This window comes from Cololabis saira, chromosome 14 (assembly GCF_033807715.1).
Source record: "Cololabis saira isolate AMF1-May2022 chromosome 14, fColSai1.1, whole genome shotgun sequence".
In the NCBI taxonomy this organism is placed as follows: Eukaryota; Metazoa; Chordata; class Actinopteri; order Beloniformes; family Belonidae; genus Cololabis; species Cololabis saira.
In genome coordinates this window covers 19040303-19058613 of record NC_084600.1, presented here as the reverse complement: position 1 = coordinate 19058613, position 18311 = coordinate 19040303, and the positions used below count along the sequence as shown (strand labels likewise).

At 42.0% G+C, this 18311-nt stretch overlaps 1 protein-coding gene across 1 annotated transcript; it reads left to right on the top strand.

Moving 5' to 3' along the window:
- Positions 1-6414: 6414 nt before the first annotated feature.
- vamp2 (vesicle-associated membrane protein 2) lies at positions 6415-18080 on the top strand. Its single transcript, XM_061740049.1, has 5 exons — positions 6415-6670; positions 12113-12212; positions 12455-12613; positions 12965-13016; positions 13137-18080. Coding segments are annotated over exons 1-5 (330 nt in total). The 5' UTR covers positions 6415-6668; the 3' UTR covers positions 13154-18080.
- Positions 18081-18311: the final 231 nt, after the last annotated feature.

Below are 18311 nucleotides of genomic sequence, written 5' to 3'. Positions count from 1 at the left end.
GTCCCTTCTTTTTTAGGGGTAGTGATAATGAGGGAGGGCTAGTGGTAGAAAGTAGGGCTAGTGAAAGAAAGTAGGGGGTGTATTGGGATTGGGCCTTAGTTTCCTTTGACCACGAAACAGAAAGACAAAGTGAATGTCTGGATGGTTTAATCTACAGATCTCATACTAAAATCCCACATTGTATCGACATCTCAGTAAACATTAAAGTGCAACTTCAACCACATGGATTAAAAGATGTTGAGCTTTCGTCACCACCTCTCCTCTGGTCTCAGGATTCTGCTCATCATTTAGCTTAAAAAATGTTATAACTAGTTTGCTGTGGCTCTAATTCGCGTGACATGTCTTGTGAACCGAGCAAAGTAACACGATGAAGGGAGGCAGCAAGTGAAGCATGACGCGCCCTCTCTCAGGGTCACCGAGGTGTAATCACAGCTGGCCAGTAGTGCCGCCATGTGGCCGAGACCGAACGACCGCAGTTATTCTGGGACTATGACGCAGTAGTTCGGGGAGGTGGGGGGGGGGCATTTTCCTGGCATTGTTTGGGTTACTAGAAGTCCTCACACATTTCTTCTGATGTTCTGATTTTCCTGGCATTGTTTGGGTTACTAGAAGTCCTCACACCTTTGTTCTAAATGATCTCCTCGATGATATACTGAAATACCTTCTACAGGATGCCAAGCCGCTCTGGTGCTGAGACGCCGCCGAGCACAGACTTTAATCTGTCACTCACCCGTCAGAGGACGCCTTTTCAGTTTTCTGTCAAATTTACACACACATCACAATGTCTCGTAAAATACTGCTGTGATTTGTGTGGTTAAAATCAACAAAACCTGAAGATGCTGTTGGAAAGTTTGAATAGTTCATATACTTAAACCACCATGTAGCTTTACCACCTCTGACCACATGGAGGAGTATAGATCTGCTCTGCTGACAGAAGAGACACTAAAAGTACGATGCTAATGAGTGGGCACCGCGTCTTCTGTCAGGAGCTGGGCCAAACGGCAGCATTTCAACTTTCAGGTTGAAGCCAACGCAGAAATAAGAAAATGTGCAGTTTTTTAACAGGCCACTAGGGGATGTTTGCTATAGTGAGCCAATCTTTACTGACCCCCAACTGTGCACCAGAAATAAACTCATCTACAGCCTGATTTTGGTCTCCGTAGCTAACTGTAGGAGGGGGATATGTTTTGTTCTACATCAGGTAAAACTATATGAAGCAACACATTTATGGTTGTTGTTGTTTTATCGGCTGGCATAACCGATGGCTAGCAGGCATCACTTTAGTTATTTGGTGCCAAGCGCCATTTTGACCTCTGAGCTCTAAATCAGGGGTTCTTAACCTTTCTGACCTTGGGGCCCAATTTTTTCAGTACAGAGTGGCCCGGGGCCCATTAAATATTAACACTGTATAGCAGGGGTATTCAAGCGAAGGTCCAGAACATCATAATATATATATACATATATATATATACATATATATATATATATGTGTGTGTGTGTATATATTCAAGTAGCCTCATAGTTGTATCAACATCTGCATCTGACTGTTATATTAAAAAAAGTACATATTTGCCACTTAACATGTGTAACTTGAATTACACATATTTTTTTCTCTTAAAAATAAAATAGATTTCATTTTATTTCTCTACCAGCAGTTTGAATTTCCCCTTTTCTTTGTTAATTGTCTCAACACATTTTTATAATAAATGAATATAAACACATCTTAACAATTGAACAGTTTTGCAGTTTTTCTTTCTTCCCCTCTTATAATCTTATGCCCCCACTTTCTGTTGTTCAGTGAGAGAACTGAGCTCTAACTTCTCCTGCCAGGATTTAAATCTGGGCTGGATGGTGTCAGGTTCTCATATGCATGTGAAGATGCTCATTGTTGAGCCTGGAACGATATTTAGTTTTAATTATGTTCATTGTGGAGAAAGCTGCCTCACAGCTGTATGTGGACCCAAACATGGGCTGTTTTAAGATGGTCAACTCAGTTTATTTTCTGTGACTTCAGTTCAGATTTGAGTGGATATGTTGTATGAAAAACTTTGTGTTTTGTTTCAGTGGCGTTTCACTTTCGCACTTTGAACGCCACGGTCTCTGAACGAATGAGACACTGTTTTTGAGAACTGATCAGCGCTGCGACGGCAGGAGCCCGCAGCTCTCTGGTCGCGCTGCAGCAGTTACTTTCCGATGCTTTTGAGAAAGCCCGAACAGTCCAGTCCAGCAGACATGACAGCCCACGCATCTACATCTACCATCTTTCACCAGTAACGACGGAGCCGCCCGAGCAGCACAGACCTCCCCGGCCGCGGGGACGCGTCAGGATAAATGATCACGCCGCGCTCGCTCGCTCTGGGCGCAGACCCAAGTAATCGATCCCTGATCCTGGCGGATCTAAACCTACTCTGTGCAAAATGAAGGATTTACTCTATAAATACACACCATTTCTCTTACTATTACACGTACAGCTAGCTGAGTGTCTTCTCCTCATTTGGTCGGGAGTTGCTATGCAGTCCCGCGGCCCACGCGGCCCACACGTACAAAACTTAATTTTTTTTGCGGCCCACTAGATGGCGCTCGCGGCCCAAGTGTGGGCCGCAGCCCTATGGTTAAGAATCACTGCTCTAAATAAAGACTGAACAGACATTTTTAGCCAAAGACAAGACATGTTGTTACGCTGTTCCCTTTACGAACAGACCGTCATGACTGGCGGTAGGTTGGCCTGGAAGGGTCTGAGGACAAACCTTAGCTGAGCAGCAGGGAGCTCGTGCTAACTGTGTAGGTGCGGTTTCCACTAGCGGGGGTTACGAGTAGATTGTTTGAGGCTGGATAGTTGACTCGTCTCTCCGTTACCAGAAACAGCCCTGTAAAAGAGGCTCTCAGGAATCTTTACGGGGGGAGAAATGTCCCTGTAGTAGGAGAGGTGCTCAGGTTGGCCAACAGGAACCATCTTCCTGGGGCTCTCTGCTGATTGGGATTTCTAAATGACATTCACCACTCTCACGTGGACATAAATCATGTGAACACAACTCATTTCAACCATTTGGACCAGAAACATTTTGCTGTGAGTATATTTGGTGAACATGGAGATCACAAGAAAAAACGTATAGATTATATATGTTTGCGTACAACGCCAATGTAGAGGTCCGATGGGGGGTTTTCTTTTAATCTCAATCACTACCACTGCAATGTGTCTAACAAAAAAAAAGCTTCTCGTGTGACGCTACAGTTTCATGGAGACGGTCGGTCCTGTTAGATTTTCCTGTCTGGTTCAGGGTTTACCCTGAACTTTTCAGTCCTGGCTTTGCAACAACTGGGTCCTAGCTTTTCTAGCCAGACCACCCTCCTTTTGGATTGACATCTATGCCCTGACCTCTACTGACACCCAGCTGCGACAATGGGCCACTGGGATAGCAAGGCGGCATCATTTCAGATGTTACCACTGAAATTAAAGAGTGTGCAACGGGACCTCCACCTCCTGGTCTCCAGCAGAACCACTAACGAGCCAGTGCAGCGGCCATCTCTGATGTCAACCCTTAAAATAACATTTGAAACGTGAGGTTCTGCTGCAGACCTCTGCCAGGGGCCTGGCAGCTCCTCTGCTGGCTCTGGAAGACAGCTGTGATGAAGTACCTGGGAACTGTCATGCTGGCGTCAGCTCGTCGACGGTCCTGCTTGACTGCACTTAGAGTTAGGGTTAGTCATTATTTTAACTCCGATGTGACTTGTTTCAATTTCTGTATTGATTTTGACGTCAGAAATGAAGATGCATTGACAGAATGAATGAAAGGTAACGTTAGTTAGCATCATAGGTTACCGTGAGCTAACAAGGCTAAAATAGGCAACTATGACTAAATAAAGATGGCCGTCTTCTAGCCGGGTTCAAGGTCTGCTGCTCCACCCATTTGCAACATGGCACCATAAAAGGAAAAAGAGGTTTCAAAACCACTCTTAAAAAACCTGTGGGTGACGTCTCAGGGGGTTGACCAGTTCTTCTTACACAGTCTACCACATCTAAGTATCATCCTGCTTTTGAATCAAAACTATATCGTGGCAGATTTTATTATATCAGCAAACATCAAACTGCCACTCAAATGTAATATTTGATCATAATGAAACTTGTGATGCATTCATGTTTTTTTAAATTAAGCTATTTATCAGACTCCAGCAGCACGGTGGCTGGAAATGCCGCGTTAGGAGGGTTCCTAGTTCGAAACCCGGCTGTGGTTTACTACACCGAAGTTGGCCAACTCCAATCCTCGAGGGCCTCAGTTGGCCAACCCTGTCCTTCAAGCTAAAAACATGTACATCAGGCGGTTCTAAATTCACCCAGAGCCGTTTGTGTGCGTGAATGTCAACATGTAGCCCTGTGATGGACTGGTGACCAGGATTTAACCTTTTGCACAAAGAAAACTTGGATAGGCTCCAGCATATATATACCCATGACCCTGAATAAAAATAAGCAGGTATAGATATGGATGGATTCATGGAAATTACTGCGCAATCATCTTATAGATCTACCTTTTACATAAATATCTAAATTGATATCAATTCAGATGTATTTCTATGGTCTAAGAGATGTGATCCAATCAGACCCGGATTAACTCAGTGTGGTTCACCAGGATGACCACACTTGATTTGCCCCCCTCATCCCACATTTTATGGTAAAAAAAGGGAAATTTACTATGGTTATAAAGACCATAGATTTACATGAACATACATGCTCAACACTCATACTATAAATAAATGTACGGTAATACAAGCAACCAACTAAGAGTAACACCACAGATAGACATGCGTCTACAAACGCCATACTACACTGATGCTCCAATCAGAATAAGACTCACATGCCAATGTAACACCACATGTTAACTATCATCATTTCCCCAAACCCCAAGAACATACATTTATTGATTTCGCTATATTGCAGGCAAAAAAGATCATCGCTCTCAATTGGAAGAAAATGGATGCTCCTACAATTGGTGCGTGGATCAAGGCAATGGCACAATGTAGGTCAATGGAGAAAATAACTTATACACTAAAAAATAAACTTGGGATGTATGAAGAAATCTGGAAACCATTTGATCAATTTATTAAAAAAGGAGACATAGGGTCGCTTCTACGGGAGGACAATGCAGGGCAGGATACCTAAGAAGGAATCTGGAGGATGATAGGAAAAGGGTAATTTTTGATTATTTTGTTTAGGTTATGTATATCTTTAATTTCCTAGAGGTACCACTGGACTGTGTTGTTATTTGGTACTGTTATTAGGTACCAACTTTGGATTGTATAACAAGAAATATGTAAAGAGTGAAGGGATGTGGGATGGGATGGGGGGGGGGGTTAAAACTGTTAAGTCAGAACTAGATGTGAAATGTCCTTTATTATAATATTCTGTTTGTAAATGAAAAAACAATAAAGATATTGTTAAAAAAAAAACTATCATCATTTCCATCATTTATGGCCTGTCTGAGGACTACATGCAAAACTATTACAGCATATGACTAAACAATCAAACAGGCCTACTGAATGAGCTAATGTGAAGGTAGGGAACAGCACACTCACTCAAACGCAATTATTTTTATTTTATTATTATTATTATTATTATTATTATTATTCATTATTATGTAATTTGATTATATCATTGGTTACTGCTCTACCTGTTTGCTACTCTCCCAGCAAATATAAGCTATAGAGAAAATAACAAAATATGACATATGGTCCAGTGTGTCATTTGATTGGCTGGTTACCTGGGCCGGTTCAGTATGGATAATCCGGCCTAGGATCCAATCAGTCATGATAAATAGTGTTGAATTATTTATTATATTAAAACCAAAGAACTGCATATCCACTATCCTACAGACAAAAGCCAGTCTGAAATGAGCGGTTCTCCTTAAACCTAAATGGTGGGTGTATGTTGGGTGGGGGTGTTTACTCGCTGCCAGCCTCGCCACACCTCCTCACGAGAACGCCATTTTGTTGACATCTAGTCTCGCTCCCAACATAAACCCAGTTTTAAAGCGCTTAAAACCCTGGCCACGACTCACAATATGTAAAGCCAATGAAAGAATCACACGTGGTCGTGGGGTTACAACAACCACAGACCTAAAAAAAAACCAACCAAAACAGCGCTTCCCCGCTCGATAAAGGAGCAGTGTTTGATGTCTCCGGCCGCCCATTTCAACATGAAAGTCGCCGCTGCTGACGTCACCAAGCCATCTTTGTCCGATTTAAGGCTGATTTATGGTTCCGCGTCACACCAACGCAGAGCCTACGGCGTATGGTACGCGGCGACGCGCACCGTACGTTGCGCGTCGCCGCGTACCCTACGCCGTAGGCTCTGCGTCGATTTAACGCGGAACCATAATTCAGGCTTAATCCGGGAGGCTGTTTATTCCCCCTTCATTACCGCACAGACTCTCACAGCGCCGGGCTCTGCTACCAGCCTGCAGTGGCTCCACAAGTAGGGACGGTTTACAATCAAATTAAATCAAATTAAGGCGTTTGTAGCGAGGGGACAGACAGAGACGGCTGCTGCTCCTCGGATACACAGGCGGCGCACTTAACCGAGCAAAGGCTGCCAGAGGAGGCGATTCACTCATCCACCTGACTCAGATCTCCAGTCCGGATTTCAGGACAGTTGTCGAGCTAATTCCACCAGGAAAATGTAAGTAACACCATTTTGACGCCCCGTCCACCTCTCTTATAATAAATAATAAATAAGCATTCATAAATAAACCCCCATTTGTTACAATGTCGTCCTCGTGACTGATGCTGTCGGTCCATTTCTAGGTTATTTTCTCAATGTCCTCTCCTTTTTTACCATCAAACCCTGCTCGTCCTCGGCCGCTCTTGTGTAAATAGTGTTAATATTGCTGCTGGATGTGAACTGGAGCCCCCAGCATCTCACCGGCGGCCTCACCTCCGAGACGTCGGCTTTCATGTCTCATTACACACATTATCGCGCTTATTTCCTCTCTTTTTCCTCGGGTGGACGCTCTCTCGCGTCTTTCCGTCGCGCATCTCTTTCATCTTGTCCTCTGTGTTGGGTCTCACTACACCCAGCACGCGCGCACGCATTTTCTTTCTTCTAATTCCTGTTTAAACTGGTTTGACTTGTAAAAGGACACCATCAGTGTGATTGTTAAGGCTAATTAAAAGATAGAAAAAGATAAGGAAATATCGTGTGAGGAAATATCCCACCCCCCCTTATTAAAGGGTTAGTTTCAGTGTCACTAAACGGCAGGTGACGATTAGGCTAAATCTAGAAACAGCAAGGGCATGATGTTGAACAAAACACACCAGCCTCTCCAGCAGCCATTAAGTACTGACGCCTGTTGAACATGAGGGGATTTGACAATATTCGACAAAATAATCCACAGTTGTCGTTATTGGCTGTTATATTATTAGGCTTAGGCCTAGTTTACGTGATATTTGCAACCTACGGTGGGGGTTGGGGGGGCAGCCTGGCCTGGCCTCCTACTGTATGTCGTCGATTGTCATGCGAGGGCGGACAGTCATTTATCTCGCTATATTTCAGGCTGGTCGTGTCCTATTGGTCGAATTATGTATTCAAATAAACGCCTGGTTGTATTTCTTTATAGGCTTTGGACTGCATGTAATGAAATATCTGAATGATAGTGTCAGTGGGGGCAGCCGTGACAGCCCCGTCTGTCAGTGGTCCTCCATAGGAAGCAGTTATAGGTCGTTGGAATAGCCTGGTGCCAACACACGCCAGTCCACCGTGACATCGTGCTTGTTAGCGTTCCCCCTCTCTCGGCCTCACGTTACATTTGTTGCCACATTTGGTGATTAATAGCCCTTTTCCCACAGTGCTCGGAATCCACGCCCTCAATGTGGCATGCCCTAGGTGTATTGACGGGCCTGGCGAGCTGGGATGCGTCCCAGGGCATTGTGTGGACCTGTTGTGTTCTGGTTATGGTGGTTAAAGTCATGTAACGCGAAGCAGAATGAAGAGATGGCTGGATCACCGCTGGCTCTGCCGAAGCGCTGTCCAGTGCTGAAGTGTCGCTGTCCAGTGCTGAAAATTAAACTAGGTGTTTCAGCATCCTAGAGAAATACACCAAAACATGTAATGAGTTGTATGACAATTATCTATCTATCTATCTATCTATCTATCTATCTATCTATCTATCTATCTATCTATCTATCTATCTATCTATCTATCTATCTATCTATCTATCTATCTATCTATCTATCTATCTATCTATCTATCTATCTATCTATCTATCTATCTATTAGGGATGGGGGGTATGGACTAAAAAATGTATCACGATCATTTCTGGCATTTATCCCGATATCGATAAAAATGACGATAAAAAAAAATACCAATTCAACTCCACCTTTGTAACTAGAAATCTATCACCACATTCAGTCTTTGGAGCCCCCAAAACACTGCTCTAAAATAATACTAAATGCTACTAAACTACACCAATTAAATTGAATTGATAAAACCAATTAAATGAGTTACACCTGTACTGCAAAACTGGAATGACTCAAGCTCCTCGCTCTCAGATCCGCCATGTTTGTTACACAAAAACGTCATTAATGGGAATTTATTTATCTTTCTTTCTTTCTTTCTTTCTTTCTTTCTTTCTTTCTTTCTTTCTTTCTTTCTTTCTTTCTTTCTTTCTTTCTTTCTTTCTTTCTTTCTTTCTTTCTTTCTTTCTTTCTTTCTTTCTTTCTTTCTTTCTTTCTAGCTCATATCCTTCCTTCCTTCCTTCCTTCCTTCCTTCCTTCCTTCCTTCCTTCCTTCCTTCCTTCCTTCCTTCCTTCCTTCCTTCCTTCCTTCCTTCCTTCACGCACACGTATGTTGTGCGTCAATTTAACGCAGAACCATAAATCCGGCTTTACACAAAAACATCATCAATGGGAATTTATCGTTTTTACCGGGAGATGACAAATTCTTACCGTGGGGAATTTTTTGGACGGTATATCGTGAACGGTAAAATATCACCCATTCCTACTATCTATCTATCTATCTATCTATCTATCTATCTATCTATCTATCTATCTATCTATCTATCTATCTATCTATCTATCTATCTATCTATCTATCTATCTATCTATCTATCTATCTATCTATCTATCTATCTATCTATCTATCTATCTATGTATCTATCTATCTATCTATCTATCTATCTATCTATCTATCTATCTATCTATCTATCTATCTATCTATCTATCTATCTATCTATCTATCTATCTATCATTACAATGTAAAAAAGACCTCAGTCTTCAGATTGTACAAGCTTTTTGGTCAATCTTCTTAGTATTCTTCAGAACTGCTAAAGCCCAACTCATCTTGTCAAACCCTTAGGTCATCTATCCAGAGGTCATTAGTGGTCCTAGTGGTCATTAGGTACAAGCAGTTGCATCCTGAATGAGGAATGTGCTTCCCATGTCTTTGTGCTACACTCTCGGGGTGGATTCCTATATTATATATATATATATATCTGTCTGGAATATATGCAACATAAATGTTGAAATCCTTCCTCATTTCATTGACGGGGCCTTGAAAGCCTTTCCACAGGGGAAGACTATTTTAATAAGCCCTGTCTTGAAAGAAGGTTGAATATATTTAGCTTTTATAACAAATCTCACATTGGCAGTGAGTGTCATGTGAAACCTCAGTGTCTCAGTATGTGATTGCGGTTACCTTTTTGCCAGTTGAGATTCACTTTAACACTTGGTTTTATTTTCTTAAAGAAAACATGATGAAGCTTTAAAAATGCAATGCAATAATATTTTAGCAAATGGTGGCATTTATTTGGCAAACTGCCTCGTTTAGTTTATGGAGGCAGTTTTACTATCCCTTGTGACATGTAAAAACTCAGTTGAGTTTTTTTCTTATCAAACACAGCAACGATTATGTTTTGTATGGAAATGGCACAGATCAGAAAGTGTCGCTTCACTTGCCTGGATCAAACACAGCAGGTGTCTTTACCAGATGTGAAAGCTAATGAGAAGTCTTGTTACGATATTTACATCTCTTCCTTGTGGTCGTTGAGAGGTGATGACAAAATGAACATCTGCACACTCCTTTATCATGGTACTTGTCCCTAAGCTCATACAAATGTGCAAATATAGTTTAATATTCAATACCGCGCACAAAGATATGGTTAGTTGAATATAAACAGTGATATGGGTGAGGCTGGGAGCCCCGAGCATTTTGATATCAGTAGTTTCTGGGAGGATCATCAGCTGATAGTAAAGAGCAACACCACAAGGCCAACTCTTTAAAGGATTTGTTGTTGGTGGAGGATTAGCAATGTGTGAGCATCAAAGGGTGACCTTTATACACAGTTTTGTCTTTCACTACTTGTGTCAGTTGGTCACAACTAAGTTGTGGCTCTTGAATGATGCTACAGCCTCTAAGTTTAGAGATGACCTAAAACTAATATACAGGACTGTCTCAGAAAATTAGAATATTGTGATAAAGTCCTTTATTTTCTGTAACGCAAAAATGTCATACATTCTGGATTCATTACAAATCAACTGAAATATTGCAAGCCTTTTATTATTTTAATATTGCTGATCATGGCTTACAGCTTAAGAAAACTCAAATATCCTATCTAAAAAAATTAGAATATTCTGGGAATCTTAATCTTAAACTGTAAACCATGATCAGCAATATTAAAATAATAAAAGGCTTGCAATATTTCAGTTGATTTGTAATGAATCCAGAATGTATGACTTTGTTTTTTTAATTGCATTACAGAAAATAAAGAACTTTATCACAATATTCTAATTTTCTGAGACAGTCCTGTATATGACAAACGAGGCTAAATATGCTGAGCTACAGAACACGACATGAAAGATCAAAATATTTTAAGGCTCTTGTCAAATGTTATGTTTCATTGGACATGGCTGGATGTAGTGGCTTCTTTATGATTCTTTATTGTGTCTTCAATACAATTATCTGTAAATGTGTTGTTAATTTTGTTATCATAGTTATGTCAGTGCTGTTTTGGGTTAGCTTCATTGTGTTTGCTATCAAAGCTGCTGTTCTTTGCCTCTCATAGTTACATTTTCACTTTATCATGGAGGACCTGCTGTCTGTGTCCACATGTCCTCTGATTGACCAGAAAGAAAAACAAAAGTTGCTAAAATACATAAAAGTCTAGAAAAAGTCCCCTACTAGTGTCAAATACTGATGTATGTATATTTTGAAAAGTGTTTGCCCTAATGACAAAATTAAACTAAAACCTGACTTAATTTCCGGGGAAAGAAAACAAAAACATATAAGAGGATTGTTTGGATTCTATTATTTGTAATAAATATTAAAATAGTAACGCTTAAATGTATTGAAAGTACAATGCTGTTTGGACTGTAAACTGTTATATGATGCTGTCTTGTATTGAGGACTCTAACTAGCTTCCATTTTTTACCAGTTAAAAATGTTTATATAAAGGCTGTTTGGTAGAAGATCATAACCTTTTGACCCAGGAAGAAGTGGGGATAAAAAGGATAACATCAAAGAGGAATCAAAGAAAATGGAAGCCAGTCATAATTAACTGTATGAATTATTAGAATATTCCCTGTTTATTTGCTTCCCTTCCAGTAAATAAAGAGGATGCTGGTTCATATGAACATGAGGGGATTTTTTTCCTCGAGCTTTCATTTTTCAGTGATAAAATGACACTCTCACTTAAAGTCTCTGTCACTCACTGCAGCCGTCGTCTGTGCACAGTGCATCCGGGGTGCAGGTCTATCTAGGCCACAATACAAGAGTACAAATCAAATTCGGCTTTTGTGATTGAGAGGAACTCTATCAGCCTCTAGCACAATGTCCAGATGGTCCAGACCTATCGACATTCAGTGAAACTTTCAAAATATTCCCAGTAAGACCTGAGTCTGTCTTAAAACTTGATAAATAGATATATATGTCTCAAGTACATACTGTGTGGTTAACATGTCTGCACCTGTTTTTTAATATCTTTTATCTTTCCTCTTTGAATCACTAAAATAAGATATTATTGTATGAAATATGAAGGTGTTTATGTTGCATTGAAAAAAAGACTGGGCTGAATTTTTACATGTTTTCGACACTGATGAACAGTAACACTATCTGTGTTTAAATCATCAGGTCTGCCCCAGCTGGAGCCCCCGCACCAGAGGGAGGGAATCAGCCCCCCAACCTCACCAGCAACCGCCGTCTGCAGCAGACACAGGCACAAGTGGATGAGGTGAGTACAAAGTTCAAATAATACTAACAACAGTAGGATAATAATAAGGTGTTGGGAGCTGGTTTAACTGTTTTTATTATCATAATATATACCTAATCATTTAATTCAGTGTTGACATGATAATTGAATCAACTTTCAGGAACTCTCATATCAGATAGACTCGAACCCTCATACTCATCCATCCCCTCCTGGTAGCTCATGACACTACACTGATTTGCTTATTTTAATCTATTTTACTCCAGGTGGTGGACATCATGCGTGTAAACGTGGATAAGGTTCTGGAGCGTGATCAGAAGCTGTCAGAGCTGGACGATAGGGCCGACGCCCTGCAGGCTGGAGCCTCTCAGTTTGAGACCAGCGCTGCCAAACTGAAGAATAAATACTGGTGGAAGAATGCCAAGGTGAGGAAACGCAGACGTCCTCCTTCAGATGATAAACAGGGGGCTCAAAGACCATCTTAGACTAAAATATCAGAGTGTCAGGACTTATTTGGGGGGATACAGTAGAAATGTGACATATTTCCTTAGAAATCTGTCATACCACTATATGATGTGCAAAAAATACCATCTGTAAGAGAATTACAGTGATTATTGCTGATTACCTGAATTGATAAACACAATCTGACATTATCTGTATTTGCTATTTATTGAGCTTTTAAGAATTTGATTGCCATTTTTAATTAGCTTAGTCTAAATTTAATATATTTTAATACGTTTCTAACAAGTTTGTTTCTGAAATTCTGCTGATCACAGATGATGATTATCCTGGGTGTGATATGTGTGATTGTCCTCATTGTCATTATTGGTAAGAAATCTTTTGTTCTCCTCCAACAATGCTTTTGATGTTGTGTTTGTACTCAAAGATGCAGGAATGTTGGACGTTATGACTTATGCTGCACCCGCTCTCTTTTCTTTCTCTCTCCAGTGTACTTCAGTACCTAAGAAGAATTGCTCCTACCCCAGTCTGATCCCAACTTCCTTGCTACAGAAAAGAAAAAGCCTCTAATTGATGACAAATTTAACCACAGATAATTAATTTGTTCCATGTACGTATACCTCCCCAGTTAGCCTCGATATAACACCCCTCAACCCCTTCAGGTCCCCGTGCCCCCCCCCACTTCCGACCACCCCGCCTCTGGACCCCTGTCAATATTTGTCCTGTGAGTGTGTGGCCCCGTCTCCTTTCTGGGTACTCTTGGCTTTTCTAACCTGCCATACCGAGAACCAAACACTTGTGACGATGCAACAACAGAAAAGGAAACAACAATTGGCGATAATTGTTACATAACTGATATATATAGTTCTTTGTAGAGTTTTATTCTGATATATATATACTGTTTTGTAGGTGTGTGTGCGCGTGTGTGTATGTATGCATTTTGTACTTTTTATTTTTTGTATTAATTTGACGTATGCTTCAGCGTTAACTACTGCCTATTAATGGAAGTGTGGATCATGCATGTCTTCATCATCTGTCACTCCCTGGCTTATTCTGCCTCTCTTTGGTGTGGATTTTGCACAACTGATGGTTGATTTTCTTCAGTCGGCATTTACTCTTTAAAAAAAAAGAAGCCCAAAATAAGCCAGAGAGTTAAAACTTCTACCAATCAATCGTGCTTTTTAGCTTACAGAAGTCGAGTCTAACACGCAGAAAAACACTGGGCTTCTCCGTGTCCAGCTGCAGGTTTCTGGAAACTCGACGCCCTCAGAAAGAAAAAGGAAGTTTTATTTTCTACTGGCGTGGCTTTTTGAGAGTGAATGCTCGCTAACGTTGGTCAAACCTAAAAACAATGCATGACTCGTGAAACTAACCTCCGGTGATCATCCCGTCCCGCCCCGTTCATTTGATCCCTCCATTATCTGAGTGTGATTTCTCTTTCGGCGCCTCTCTCTTTAATAAGTATCATCTGAAGTGTCTTTATAAAGCCCTGTCCGTCCTCTTGTCTCTCGGCATGCTTGGGCACCTCAGTTTCCTCTGATAATTTCAACTGCCATAGTACAGCTGGACCAATGTCTGTAGATGTTTCTTTTTTTATTTCAATATTACGTAGTGTCTTATTTCGAAAACATTCCTTCATTGCAGTCTAGTGCAGATGCTCTTACTGTAGCACATTAAGTGTAAGTACCTTAAAAGAAATACATACAATGAAACTTGATTTTGAAACATAGGTCCTGGAAACCATTGAAGAGCGAATAAGAAAAGGCGGGATGAGGTTTCAATCGGTCCGAATATTTTCTTTTTTCTAATATGAGTGATGTTACCTTAACGCTACACTTACAGAACTGTGTAGGTGCGTTCGCGTGCTTGGAAATCGCCTCGGATTTCTGGGTATTGAACAGTTCCAGTGCGTAAAAATTCACGATTGATAAGTGTTCATGAAGCAAAGGTGAACCGGATCGATTCCACGCGGACGCTGAAAGCCTTAGTCCTCGGTCGCTTTCGGTCACCCTCCTCCTCCTCGCCGGGGGAGTGGCCGACTGCGGGAAAAGGCGTCTGTTTTCAAATGCACAAGCAACCTTGTTTTTGATGGCGCCGTCCGGCTCCTCCGTGGCCTCCGTGGAAACGCTGCAGCGGCAGAACCTCTCCCCCGCCAAGAGCACATTTCAAAACAAACAAAAAAAAGGGACAATTCAGCCTTCGCTGATGTAGGAACAAGGGACAGAGGTTAACGAGGCGAATTTAGAAAATGTAAAGTCCGCGATAGCCGCCAGAAACATGGGAAGCAGTCGCTCAAAATACAAATCGTAGCATTCCTGAGAAGAGTGTTTCGCTTAGCGCACTGGTTCCGTCTCAGTGGTTCTCCCTAGAGTTAAGGCCTTTTTCTTTTCTTTTTTAAATATAATAGATTCTATTTTTTATTATAGTATATTTTTGTGTGGAGCAGACGGGTAAAGAGGAGGCGTGTGATCCGTACCGCTTGCTGCCGACACCGGTGAGCTCCTCTTTACCTCCGTCTGGCGTGTTTTTTGTATTTCAGCTCTGTGCGTTGTACACTGCCAAGCATCAAGAAACTTCTTTTCTTATTGCAGTTCTTTCTTTCGCTGGTGCCCTCACTGGTTCGGTCTTGAACTACTTCCAGACTTTTATTGGCATGCATTTGTGCGTATATGAACCTTTATGACCTATTCGTGATGGACGAGCCGGGCAACACGAGGACTTTACACCGGGTCAGAACGAGGTCTGGCAGGGCATGATTCGGAACTTTTCTTACAGCTTCAGAAGTGTTTTTTTTTTAACTAAAAATCAGCAAGAGAATCAGAATTGAGGCTCAGTTTGATGTTCATGCAAGGATTTTTAGACCTGTATTAACCCAGGGGCTGCCTCAGGTGGAGGAGATTAGATTATTGGTGTCTTGCTCATGTGTGAGGGTAGGATGGAGCAGGACAGAGGACCAAACCCAGTACCGGTGTGTTGTGGTGAAGAGAGTTTAGCCGAAAGGTGAGACTCTTTACCGGTCGACCTTCGTTCCTACCCTCACGTGTGATCATGAGCCGTGGGGAAGTGACTAAAAGAATAAAATCACAGCTAAAATAAGTTAAGGGTGACTGGACTCTCCTTTTGAAAGAGGGTGAGGAGTTCAGGCATCCGGGAGAGTCGCTGCTTTATCGCTGACATTATCATCATGTACATCAGTATTTCTTTTCCGACTCTCACCGTTAGACGTGTCTTGGAGATTTTGATCCGAACTGTGTTTTGCTAAAGGCCCACGTTGGTCAGGTCATCATGGGTTAAGAACAGGAAGCTCCTGCTTGACTGGCCTCGATATGCCTGAAACGTATAAATTCAGTTTTAAACCTCGCGGGAGGAGCCAGAACTCTTTCAGACGACTGTGTGTAAAGCCCTCGTGACCCCATCTCTGCCATCTCCCCCACCAGCTGAGTCGACCGACCCGGAGTTCACCGAACTCGCTCGTAAAACCTCCTTCTGTATGGGTTTGTTTGTGTGTGTGTAAGCACGCGTGTGTGTGTATGTGTGTGCGTGTGTTAGAATATCCCCAGTTTATCCTGACAGATTAGGCCGCTTAAATCTCCGAGTGAGGGCACGTCTTTTCCCTGACCAATGAAGTGCACAAGCGGAGAGGTTGCAGATCTGTCAGCCGGCCCCGTTAGGAAAGACCCCAGCAGGCGTATAATATGCCGCGCTTTCCCGCAGAGCAAAAAGGGAGACAGCTGACAATTACCAAAGACCAGATTTCCGTGCTTACGCTGCCAATTGCCATCAGAAACAAGTGGACAGGAACAGGCTATCTGGACCGTCCCAGTCGGCTTGAAATAGCTCACACCCTTCCTCTTATCTTTCGGACTTTTTCGCCGTCACACCCCCTCCGTGGTGTACGGCGCGTCGGTTTGGCTCGTGTGTGTGCCGTCCATCCTAACATATGCAAGTCCGACCAAAACTCGAGGGCCGCATGCTTCAAATCTCGTACTCCAGCCTCTCCTACCATGTGCATCAAGGTCTGAGGAGCGTCTTTAATCCGTACTGAGTTTGTAGACACATGATCCTGTAACTAATTATAGCACAAGTCTTCTCTTTCGCTGTGTCTCCATTGTGCTCAGAAGACGTAACTATAGCTATTAGACGAAACCAAGGAAGAGGTTATAAAAGACAAAAAAGAAGAAGAAATTGCATTGTTCGGTGTTGTATTATGGGGGTGTTTTTGGGGGGTAGGGGGTCCTATATCCTCAGGTTTAAGGCATTTGCAATTTACCAAAATATATGAGGACAAAAATATTTCAGTAAAGTTTAAAATTGGACTCCTTTGGCAACGGAAAGTGAGTATACGGTTACAAAGGTGGTCCTTGAAGCCATTTTTGCAGGACTTCACCACAGTGGACTGAAGTGAGAGAACACTACTGATTGGGGTAGGACTTCTGTGTAATCCATAAATCCAGCTGTTGTCCTGTGAGCGCTCCGCCAGCGTGGTCACTTGATCGAGAATGAAGTGAGCGCTCTCTCTTTCTGTTTCTTCGTTGTGCGTCTGAAACCAAGTGCGCGTATATTTTAACACCGCGGCACTTTCTTCTGTTGTGTTTCCTTCATTTCGGTGGGACGATCGAGTGGAGAAAAAAGTCATCTTCTGCCAACCTCAGGAGCTTTTCAGTGATCTCAACGCGGCGTTCGGCTCATTTCAGGGGCAAAGCGCTCGTCAGACCTTCTTGGGAGGGTTTGATGGGAGTTCGTCCAAATGAGGCGAACGCAGCAACAGGAGGGAACCTTTCGAGTCACTGAATCTTCTCCGGGTGGCTCAGGATGCACTATATTCAACGTAACACATGTTAACATGATTTATTTTTGAACCAAATGTTGTGTTTTTATTTGCATTGGTTTGGCAACGACTCCAGATGTCACTGAATTGTTTGTTTCAGCACTGATGGGTAACGGCAGAGAAGATGGGAAGTGAAACGGCGGATAGAAGTATTTTTACTGTCACTTGTCCAGAACGCTCCGAACGGTTCCACAGTTTACATCAGATCGCCGTTTCTATCTACAAGATATATATATTTTTTTGTTTGAATCCGTTTCTTTTTGAAGGAGGGATTTCCGGTTTGGGAGCCGGGGTTTCTGGGACGGAGGTGCACGTTTCCCCTGCTCGTCCAGCCTCACAGGAGGGACGCGACTGGAGGATCACGGGCAACGTGCTCGCTTCCCCTTTTCTTTTTTTTTGCTTTTCTTTTCTTTTTTTTGCGTTTATTTATTGATAGATTTATTGTGCTGTCCTTTGGTATGGGATTAGAAATTAAACCATGTTGATTCAATGTAAAGGAGAGGAGACCGAATGAAAAAGTACATGAAATAATTGTAGTGTAAATCTATCAATGTCTTATTATATTGATGAACATCATGAAATATATGTATATTGGAAAACCAGTATCTCTGACGGCTTGTACTTTTGTTTGTGCTTCTTGTGTTTGGGAAAATTGTCATTTTTCTTTCTGCAATTCATGGAACTTACATGATCCGTGTGAACAAGCAGGAATATATAATCATTTCAGAGAAAACATGGAGTCCTGGAGCCATAAACTACGCATTTGTCCGGAATTGTGTTTTTAGCAACATTTCACTGGAACATTAACAGAACACTTCAGACTACACAAACACACA

Coding starts and splice junctions, on each gene's coding strand:
- vamp2 (XM_061740049.1), top strand. Junction 12,213..12,454: donor CACAGGCACAAGTGGATGAG/GTGAGTACAAAG, acceptor ATTTTACTCCAG/GTGGTGGACATCATGCGTGT. Junction 12,614..12,964: donor ACTGGTGGAAGAATGCCAAG/GTGAGGAAACGC, acceptor TGCTGATCACAG/ATGATGATTATCCTGGGTGT.